The sequence below is a fragment of the Oryzias latipes genome, chromosome 16 (assembly GCF_002234675.1).
Source record: "Oryzias latipes chromosome 16, ASM223467v1".
NCBI lineage: Eukaryota > Metazoa > Chordata > Actinopteri > Beloniformes > Adrianichthyidae > Oryzias > Oryzias latipes.
In genome coordinates, this window is record NC_019874.2 from 15,274,903 (window position 1) to 15,286,214 (window position 11,312).

Below are 11,312 nucleotides of genomic sequence, written 5' to 3' on the forward strand. Positions count from 1 at the left end.
CTCCTTCCTATATCTCAGACCTCATCCAGCCTTATTCCCCCTCCCGTAGGCTGAGATCCTCAGGGCAAATCCGCCTGATGGTCCCCAGTGCAAATTTTAAAACTTGAAGAGATTGTTAAAGCTGTAGAACATACTTCCACCTTCCATAGGCTTACTGAACTCTGTCAACGCCTTCAAGTGGCAACTTAAACCCCCTTTGTTTTTTTTTTACAAATAAGCTTCCTAACCTCAATAATTGGCCTGTTGGATGGCTGACCTGCCTTTTGGTGTATCTTTAAAGATGCTGCTGTACTTTATGTTCTTTCTTTTATTGTGAAGCACTATATGACTGTTTTCTGAGAGAGGTACTATACACTTTACTTACTTAGAATCCATTCAAACAGTCTATGGTAAATCTTTATGTCACAATGCTCACATACCTTTATCCCAACATGAAGACAATGCTGAGCAAATGTACCTGGTTAGTACCAGGTACGTTTGAAAAGCAATGTCATTTAACTACTGAGACATGCTTATAATGGCAGATGTATGAAGTCCCCACAATAAGCGGTAGTAGCTATTAGAGATAACATGAGTTCTCTCTGTAAACACGGTTACAGTATTTTCAATAAGACCACGCCCCCTCAAGTCAAAGGCAATGCATGTCCTTCCAAGGATAGTTATAAATGAACAGATCTGGAGTTCAGCAACAACATACAGAAGATGTAAACATTCTTGACATTTTAATATTCAAGGATTTTAATAACCATGATTAATTAGAAGGTATTTTTCGCTCCAATAGATCTTGCGAATTAGACAACAGTTATAATTTCCGTTTTATTTTGAAAGAGGAGGCAGGAAGACGGATGGATTTAGGAATTAAATGTCTTAATTCTTTGTTAGCAACTAAATTACCTGCAGGGAAACTGGATCTATTGTTTGCTGGAAATGAAGTTTGGATGATAAGATAAGTGTGGAGTAATGCAAGTACCATTACTTTTGTCTTAAGCAAGAGATTATGTAAAGAGAAAAAAAAAAAAAACTTTGACACTCTAGACTTATAAAAAAATTGAACATATACGTTCAGTCTACTGCTACTTCATGGAATTGCAGGACGTGTCTGTTTCACTTCATGCCGGTTCATTAACTCATTTTGAGGCATGTGGTGTCACCACTGTGAGAACAAGCTGGTCTTTAACTCCCACTGAGATGTCAGAATGTGCACCGCTGCTAAAATAAAAGCCAACCATGCCTTAAGTGCTCCCTGCAACTGCAGGAACATATTGCAGGGACGACCTCGTCAACCCAGGGCGCTGAACCGCGAGATGCTATGTTTATGGAAATGCACTAATGAGCAGAAGAACAACGCTGGGTCAGCAGGACCTGACCTGCCCAACTGCAAATGACGCAAACCAGTGAAAAAGTTTGGGTGAAGAGTCAGTGGAGTAATCAGCACACAACGCGCACCAGCCAAAAAAATCTGCCACTTCATCCACGTCAAAGCCATTCCACACGAACCCGCCTTTGGAGCCCTTTCCCTCTCAGCATCACTTGGCCACAGAGGGTGGTAGTCATGGCAACACCACCCACAGGAGAAGGCTACCCTCCTGGTTACCGTAGCAACTGGTTCTCTACAGAATTTCGTGCTCGACACTCTCTCTCCTCATTATGAGTCTGCCTTTCTTTGTCCGTCTCTCTCTGACATAAAAGAGTCAGCACATGCAGGGCTTGATTATTCTGATGGCTGTTGTAGTCACTACCTTAATTGCTGGTTTGCCCTTTTTTTTACTGTTTGTTTATGGGTCACTCTAAATCACAAATGACAGAAATAACATTCAATAAATAAAAATAATTTGCAATGATTTACGGCCAGCGGGTGTGCATGTAAACACGTATGTGCACAGCTAATGCCCGAATTAAAATGTATATAAACTACAAAACATTATAAGCAAAACCTAAAAAAACACAAATAGAAGACATAAGCCCCCCATGACTCCTTTGCTTTGATTGTTATTTTAGACTGAAGCCACTATGTTGAGATAATGGGCGCGGGCTGTTTTTAGAGGGTTTAATGGTAGCATTATCTCATTTCCTCTGAACATAAACTCACCACAAAACTGTCCAGATGAAGGAAAAATGGTTTAATCATGAAGTCCATCAATAAAAAAAGACCCCCACTAAGGCCACGCACTTCCATTTAGAGACATCCATTTTTTTTTTTTTTGCTGGATGTTAAGAGAAGCTGTTTAACTTAAAAAGAAATAAAGATGTGCAGATAATGAATGAGCAGCTTTTCTCTGCCAGTTGCTGCTTAGATTTTAGTGTCTTTTTCAATTACCGTTTCTAACGGCTCCGTTCTTTTATGGCCGGCACACACGTGTACAAACAACTCGGCAGAGGCAAATACTTTGGGAACATTTTGTCTCAGGGGTGGGGAGCGACTGTTTGAAACTGCTCTGATCAAAATGTTCGCTTCGCTGCAACAATTATCTGAAAAAGGAATTCTTGATGGTGGTACGGTTCAGAAAATGTAGATTCAGGTTTGAAACGTTTAGTAGCTGGTTTTTGTCATTTTCTTTTGTATTTTAGGTTTCTCGTAAAACGCATGCACTCGCTGAGTCACATGTGGCGCCTATTAACTTGGAGAAAACATCCATTACCCAGATAACAATTGCCCTAGTGCTCAACTCATACACAAGCATGAAAAGATAGGGAAATTGTCTAAACTATTTACTAAATGCTAAATGGACTTTGAGGAGACAAGCGGAGAAAAAGCACAAACAGAAAGCTCAGATGTACAGATATCAGGTTAGGAAAAGTCCAGATCTCCAAAAATATGAAGTTTCTCCTTCATGTTTTTCAAAAGGCAAAGAAAAAAAATGAGCGGCGAGTTTGCATGAATTATTCAAGGACAATCACCAGCATGTAGGGGGGAAGCAGGAGGATGTCACTGGTTCAAGGAAAGAGTAGATGTAAAAGCAGACTGAGTAGGGGAGGGGGATCGAGTGGCTTTGGGATGCAGCGGCGGCGAACAGAAGAGACAGAGATTATGATAGGGGGGGGTGGGGGCATAGGGAATTTCTTTTGTGTTTACCTAAAGTAAGGGTGGGGTGAGAATCTTCACAGCAAGGGGGTAGGGTAGACTGTTGAGAGCGTGCGTGACGAGTGCCCAAGCTCCGCCGACAAGCAAAAGCTCAGACCTCCTCAGAGCTTTCAATAATTCATTTATCTTTTGCAGAAGACCATCTTTATAACGGAGAGGGGGGAGTGGTTAGATGTCCGAGCTTATACCTTTGTATCTCCAGCATGTTTTTTTGAAAAGATGCACAGGGCAGCTCCAATAAACAAACAGCATTCCAGCTGACATCCATGTCTACACCTGACTGACGTCTGTCAGCTGTCAGTTACTGAGCTCATCTTCCAAGTGCTGATCAGAAACTGAATTCTATAGCTAATTCTCCTTCAATTACCCCAGAATTTTCATTAGCTCATCTTCTCCGGGGACTTTAGATAATTGGATTCTCTCTGCTGGTTCACAAAAAATGTCAATTTCTTCTTCTTCTTCTTCTTCTTTTTTTTTTTTTTTTAAGGAACTAAACAAGAACAAAGATTAAAACTTAAACTGCTTGTAGTTATAGGATGAACTTTCAGAATCCTCTAGGGGCAGATGTACAGCAGAGGAAAACTGCTAAAAAAGTGCTGCTTTGAAATTGACTTTAAATGTCTTTGTCTGAACCTCTGGTGAAAAGATGTTTGCTACACTTCACAAAAATCCTTATTCTGCTTAACTGCATATATATGCTTGTTCCTTTGACTAAAAACGTAAAGGTTACCATGAAAAAAGCAAATGCTGAGGCGAGTGTTACTTCAAGCTGCAACATAGGTTTGCTAATATGTGAATTAGTGACTCTCATTTAGATAGTAGCTCAAATTCATCTTTGCTGTTTGATTTCTGGTATTTATATATGCCAAAGCTCCATCTAATATGGTTGTGATGCGGCAATCACAAGATTTTAAATGTTTTAATCTTGTTATTTTGTCTTTTATACATTATATTTATGTTTTGTACTTGGCTTTATGGTTTGTCTTCCTTTCTTTGCCCTTTTCTGAGAGACAACAGGAAAAGTTTGCAATGAGTTTGAAGAAACTTGAGCTATTTTTCAAGAGTCTACCTTCCACGTGTGAAACGGTGTTGCGGCTCACAAAAGACAGCTGAGAATCTCTGCAAAGGTTTCAGGAAAATCTGGAGGCTACCAAGCAAATGCTGTTGGAATGAGTCTTGAGCTGTTACAGTTTTCTACCCCCAACATGATGCATGAGTGGAATCCATTTCTATGGAATCAGAAGCGACTCAATAGACCTTATCATATCAAGGGAAAGATGCTTTGAACCAAATGAAAAAAAGAATTAATTAAATGAAGATTTTAAATTAGGGGCCTGTGCGGTCACAGTGCTTAAGCAGTAAACTTGGTAAAGGTAATAGATGTTTCTCTGCTGGTATAATACAATAAAATATCTAGAAATGAGGACTTGTGATGGCAATGGTTGTTTCATGAAAGCATTTTAGACAGGATTTGCTGCAGCTTTTCTGTTTTTTTGACATCATGTCTAAGATCAGACTTGATTCTAAAGTAAAGGCATGTGGTGAAGCTTGGAGAAAAAGAGATTCAGATGTTCCTCCAGCTGTTTTTACAGAGAGCCTGGCTGAGTCTCAAAGCCCTGCATGGTGATGACAAGCGACAGAATTGAAAAGTTCACTTAGAGCTAAGAACATCTCAGCTTATTTTCCTTGGCTTTCTGTTCCCACAGTGAAAAATGGAGTAGGCAGCTTTATAAGGTGTTAGCTAAAGTGGTGCTTCTGGGACACAGACATGTGAATGCATTACAAAACACAAAGAAAATAGACGTGCAGCATCTGTCTTGTTTTTTTTCTCTCTGCTCTAAGATTAGATTTTTTTTGTCCAATTTCTCAGTCGCTCGTACGATTTCTTTAATAGGCTCATTCTTTGTTTAAATAAAGAAAACTATGGAAGTTTTCTCGCACAGCAGTCACCATTGAGCAAAAGTCCAAAACAAGAAATACTGGAAAGAGATATTTGAAAGAACATGATTTACAAAGCATTAATGTAGAGGTCGCTTTGTGCTGAAAGAACATGTTCCATAGAGAAATTATTGAGAGATATTTGCCCTTTTGCGTGTAATATCATTACAATTTAGCCATCTAGACTCCATCTACTCCAAATGAGGTCATAACAACAGCATAACATGACTTCAAAAAATGAATGAATATGTTTCATCCGTTAATGCTTCAAATACCTTCCTGAGGAATATTAATACTGGCTTGATCCATATAGGTGGGCCCAACAACCTCTTTTACCTGTCAGGATCTAGGGGCTTTTTGGCCTTTGTGGCTTACCATTCATGCTAGTTCTTGCATTCTCTACCCTCGAGCAAGCCATATCAAGTTGACGTTTCTGCCTGCTAATGTTGATCCCAGTTTTGTTTTTGTACGTCCAGTCAAGTCTGCCCCTTGTTGGTGTGTTGCCTAAGTTTGGATTTTGGATTGGAGTCATGTGCATGACCCTGGACTGGATTCTCTGATGCTCTCATTTCCCCATGTTGATGTCTCCAGTGTGCATCTCTACACAAGAGGCTGTTTCCTGGAGACTCCCCAATGCATCGTTCCATTACCAGCTGAGCTTCAATTATCTGCATTTATCGTGCCCTTAGTGTGCTCTTCCTTGGGACAACCCAAGGAGGAGCACAAGGTTGTCCCTCAACTGACAATACCACTGCTGGCAGGAAAAAAACAAAACCCTGCAATGTTGTTTTCCTGTCACTTAGTGCTTCTTTCAATCGCAGTCTTTTTTTTTCTTTTTCTTGTATAGGTTGAGTTTGAAGAGGGTACGGTCCCCCTTGTGCACACACTCCACCCTTTTCTACACATCCCATGGACTCTCGCCTCCTCTCAACCAGCCGCTGTTATGGAGGAAACCCCCCCTGCATCTGGGCCATCCCTCAATCTTCTCTTATGCCCTCTCCGAATCCAAAAGACTGGTGTTATCAGTATGCTGCAGATGCCACTGAAAGAGAGAGGGAAGGAGGCGGGGAGGGAATCCTCTGAAACCTTCCGAAAGCTGCAGCAGGACCCAACAACTCGTTTGGTCCTGGCATTTAACGCTACGGCATAAATGCGGTCGAGGAGGCGGTACTACCTTTGGGCTGCACAGAGAAGGTTGAGTTCCATTTCATCAGGTCTCCTAAGCTTACTTAGCCACATTGAAAAAATGCCTTATCCAATGCAGGCTTCAGCTAAAACGTTGATCTATTTATACCAGTTAGGTCATAAGGTCGCAAAGATCTTAAAAGTTTAAAAGAAAAAGAAAAAAAGAAAAAAAAAAAAAGAGCGAAACAGCCCAGAACAGCAATACTGATCATTTCATCACATTCAGTTTTTGAGTGTCTCTGCTTCAAGGGCATGTGGTGGGATTAAGGGATAAATCTGGCAACTGAGCAGTAAGATTAACTCAATTTTAACTAGAATCAATTTTCAAATAACACATTCAAAACAAAAACACCAGAAGAAAGGAGGAATCCTCTCAACCAGGATTTACCGGGGCTTGTTTTGTATTATTTGTTAGTTTCGACACCCCTGCTTAATGTCTCAATTTTTTGTCCAATCCACACCATCTATGCAGCACAGCTCCTGTTTCAGGATAATGACTCTGCAAGATTTAATCCAGATCCTGAGTGCGGCTGCACTGCAAAAAAAAAGCCAGGGGGAGAAAGCAGATGCAGCTGGAGGAGGGCAGGGATGGGGATTTCTGATGCAGAAATCTGTACATTTTATCATTTTATGTCCAGTGGCAAAGCCGTGGTGCAGAGAACAGCAAGAACACAGAAATCCATTAGTGAAATTTCTCAGATTAATGGAGTGTAGGATTGTGTGTGTGTGTGTGTGTGTCTGAGTGAGATCTGGTTTCTGGTTGACCTAATCTTTTTTCCTTCCTTTCCTTTCTTTTTTTTTTAACAAATCCTCTTGTGTTGCAGCACTGAAAGGCAGATGGGATGGGAGGTGCATAAATCTTCATGGCCATGTTCCAGCATGAGGCCTGAAATTGCATTTGATAGTGATGAGGCAGTGGCAGAGCGAGGTCGGGGCGGCTAACGCAGCGATTTTGCAACTAACGGTTTTTATCTAATCTTCAGCTTTTGCTAAAACGCCTTTTCCTATCTTTTCAAATTTGCCTCCCATCCCTACCCATAGCGCCCATTTTCACTCTCCCTTTCCTCACTTTCTGCATGCAGCTTTTTGCAGGCCATCTGTCTTTCTAGAAATTTGCAGATCCATTACAAACATGGTGTATTCAGCAGCCTCTCAGGGCCTGAGAGCACCGACAGGTGGCTAGGACGGTTATTTATTCTGACGAGTGCAGAAGTAAACCTCGGCTGCAGTCTCCAGCCTCCTTTTTAGACCAAACATTTCAGTGCAGAAGTGCTGAGGTAGCTTTACGGAGATGAAATGTACCTATTGTGCAGTTCTGCTGCAAGTTTTGGAGCATTTCAAAAAGGCTCTGCATCAAAATCAAAGCCTCCATTTATGTTTGTATAAAGAAATGCCATTCATTTAGGGAAATTGCATCTGTTTGGGCTTTTGCACTCTAAAAAACAAACAAAAAAAACAGGCATTTTCCACCTGACTTTCAGCAAGTGAAAGACTTCATTGGATTAATACTCATCAGATTAACAGGGAATTAATCTTAGATTAAAACTCTAAAACACCCCAATCTAAATTACTTTTGGAATTTTTTAATATCACTTTAGCGTTCAATCTGCAGACAGGAAGTTGGCGTTTTCACTCAACCTTACACAAGGAAATACATTTGCAGCCATATTTCCCAAATGTGCCACAAATTGGCCTTGTTGCGTTCTAAAGAAACATTACTGCAGACGTCCAGATGGGACAATCCAGAATAAGCAGTCACATGTTGTAGTCACAAACATCCAAGTGCTTCTGTTATCCATAAGGACAACATTTTCCCAAAATCTACAAGCAGAAATGTTGGCTACTTTGTTCTGAAACTGAATTCTGATCTGATCCAAAATGCAAAAGGGATCCAGTGTGCCAGTGCTGTTCCACCATAAAAACACACACAAGGAAATACTCCAGACAAGCCGCTTGGTGGGAGTGCACAGGATGCAGGAGATGGCCAGGAGATTGCAGTTCCTGTAAAACACGCTGAGACGTGTGTAAAGCACGACGGTTTGTTAACATCTGCAGCACAGAAATGGCTATAACTGAGAGGAATGGGCTGGCGTGGAGAGGCTGTGTAACAATGTTAGGAAGACACAATCGCTGACTGATTCTCCTCAAGGGAAATCAGCTGTCCCATTCAAACAGTAGCACATTTGGACTTCTGTGCCATAAATTGATTTTCTTTGGAACAAAAAAAGGGGAAAGCATCCATCTCTCATGCAAACACTTCTTTTATTTTTATTTTTAATCACATTTGTAATGTGTATCACTTCCTCTTAGTGGGGATGCTGTTGAAAGCCTCAGCCACACAAAGTGGCTTTCACATCCCTCTGTGTGCAGCTAAAGTTCACAGGCTGCCACCATCACGTTTGCATCTGTGACCTCTGTGTGTGTGGGTGTGTGTGTGTGTGTGTGTGTGTCTGCGCCGAGTCTCAATCAACTAAATGCTCTGGATGCTGCAGCAGGACAGTCCCATTTGAGCTGAGGTAGCAGAAAAAAAAAGAAAAAAAAGCATAAAGGCTCACATATGTGATGCATCATTGTGCTCCTCCAGTTAGCACAGCAAGATGCTGAATATGCACTTCAGGTTTAAATGAAAAAAATCATTTAAAAAAGCAAGGCTGCAGCAAGGCTTTACAAACCACTGTTTGAAAATGAAATTTGTCAGATTATAATCCAATATAACTGCGTCTGGGTGAAATGAGCTATTTCAACATGACGCAGCAAAACGATTACACAAATTTTCTCTATTCATATGATGGTGAGTGAATTAAAGGAAGCTGACAGTTTTATTAGAACTGATAGCACGGCATAATGTAGCCTCGCAAAGCGTCTCAGCGTAATCTTTGGTGTAAACCCTCACAGACAGCTCTGAAGAATGAAGCTAAAGCCTGTTCTTCAGCACAGCCATAATCCCACTAAGGTTCTTATGGAGCAGAGAAATTATTTCAGAAGAAGAGGAGGCTTTGCGGCTGTGGAAGGCTCACTATGCAAAGCGGTTAATACATAAACATCGTCAAGAAACTGTCTTGGAGACTCTGGGAGGCACAACCTCTGATGTCAGAAGGTGCATTTTTGAGCTGCAGCTGGGACTATATGACTCAGACCCCCCCACTACACCCCCCAATACTCCTTCCTCCAGCAGCACCACCCTGCATTCAAACAGTGCTCCAACCTTTTGTAGGAAAATATGGTGGCCTTGAAGGTTCAGAAAAAAAGGTCAAGTTCATAAAACAGATAAAATTCCCAGTGAGACACTGGAAGGAGGTGATGATGCCCCAGTCGTCTATTGATGGAGAAAACTGTGAAACATGCTATTAGTAGAAGCCTTTGTGTCTGATCTGACACTTTTTCATATTTTGGGTCACACTTAATAGGACCCCAGCTGAATTCAAAATCCAACAAAATAAAATTTAAAAGATAAACAACCCCCAAAACCCATTAAAAATGTGATGCTTCATTCATAATTTTGCCTCATATTTCCAACAGTGATGTCTCCTTTTTATGTAATGTATGATCTACTCTGGGGTTCTTTGGGGTAATCCATATGTAAAAGAGGAAACCCACTGCATATGCAGGCCTGTCACGCTTAAAAGCCGCAGCTCTTCTCTGCAGGCAGGACAGATGAAAGCTGATTTCCTCCTCTGACAGGGCCAGATGGGACGCAACCAGCCGGGATTTGATCTCCACCCTTCTAAACAGCAGCAGGCCTGTGAAGTCATCACACACAGGCCCGGGCTTGACGCAGCGAGCCAAACATGTTCTCCAAAAAATGACATCTTCATCTTCAGAACAGGCTGTGATGCTATGAAACATTAGATTGAAATAAGAACATTTTTCCACCTTTTTGTGTCTTATTTTCTCTCTCCTCTGACTTGACGAAGCGGTGGTTTGCGTTGCGCATTTTCTAAATAAATCTGCCCTAAAAATGGAGAGTCCGAGGACGCAAACCTGACACCGACAGAAGCAAAACAAACAAACTGCAATGCGTCCTTTTGGAATAAATCCAGATGTTGTTGCTCTTACCTCGACGTTTTCCCACATGAGATGGAACAATACTGGAAACAATACAGGAATTGCGCTATGTCCCATTTTCTCCCCGTCTTCTGTGGCCTTTTCTTTCCCTCTTTTCTTCCTTTCTTTTTTTCTTTTTTTTAATATGGAAGTTGCTGCTGTAGAATAACTGTCTCCAATTTTAAACGCTGTCTGGTTACATGAGCTGGAAGGATGTACACTGCGCTCCTTCGTCAACAATAAATATCTCCTGCGTCCTCCTCCCGCTCGCTCTTGCCAACGGGCTCTCTCCAATAGAAGCGTGGGCTTTCGCAGGGATGAAGCCTGGCAGAACCAAGCCCTGTTTCTGCGGCTATTTATCACACGCTTCACTCACAGGGCCGCCGCTTTAGCTAGGTAAACACTGACATCTAGTGGTGATAGACGGTAACTGCACGGCGTGGAGCCCCGAATGGTCAGCAGGGGTCTGCAGCTGCAGCTTCTTTACCCCTCCATTGTGTCTCTCTGGCTTTGCTATGTATTTGAATACATAATGGTTTTGTAATTTTGGTTAATGTATTTTAGTTAAACTTCGACGTTTGATTTTGATCTATTCTCAGAGTTATTTATTATCAGAATAAGCCTAAATCATATATTGTTATCTTATGCTGCAGGAAGGTGTCTAGCTATTCAGATGCAACGCTCGTAAAGCATACATTTATAGATCTATTCATGTAAATATTATTTTCTACAGCAATTTTGTCATATAAATACTCAATTAGAAAAGGAGAAAAAAGATGAAGTCCTAAAGAAAATAATGTGTTTGACTTGGCTCTTTTGCATTTTTAATTTAAAGTAATTTTAAATTAAAAGTAAATCTGCTGATCGTACTTGACTCTGTGTGTATTTTATTTTAAAAGGAACTTGTTTGTACTAATGTTAACATTTAAAGTGTTTTATTTGAAAAACAAAAAACACATACACTTACATTTGAACAACTGTAAATATTTGAAAGCTACAATTTATAAAATAATGGCTTAATGGCCATAAAAACTTTAAAAAAAGTATTTTTGTAAATAGAAAA

At 40.8% G+C, this 11,312-nt stretch overlaps 1 protein-coding gene across 2 annotated transcripts in view; it reads right to left on the minus strand.

Annotated features, from left to right (window-relative positions):
* The window catches only part of aplp1 (amyloid beta precursor like protein 1), a 35,123-nt gene extending 24,532 nt beyond the window's left edge, over positions 1-10,591 (minus strand). Inside the window, exon 1 of one of the 2 annotated variants that reach the window (XM_023964217.1) lies at positions 10,262-10,591. In XM_023964217.1, the coding sequence (XP_023819985.1) occupies positions 10,262-10,327 (66 nt within the window). In that variant the 5' untranslated portion in view covers positions 10,328-10,591. The remainder of the gene's footprint in view (positions 1-10,261) is intronic. The other variant, XM_020710093.2, reaches the window with a different exon arrangement.
* Between the last annotated feature and the right edge of the window lie 721 nt (positions 10,592-11,312).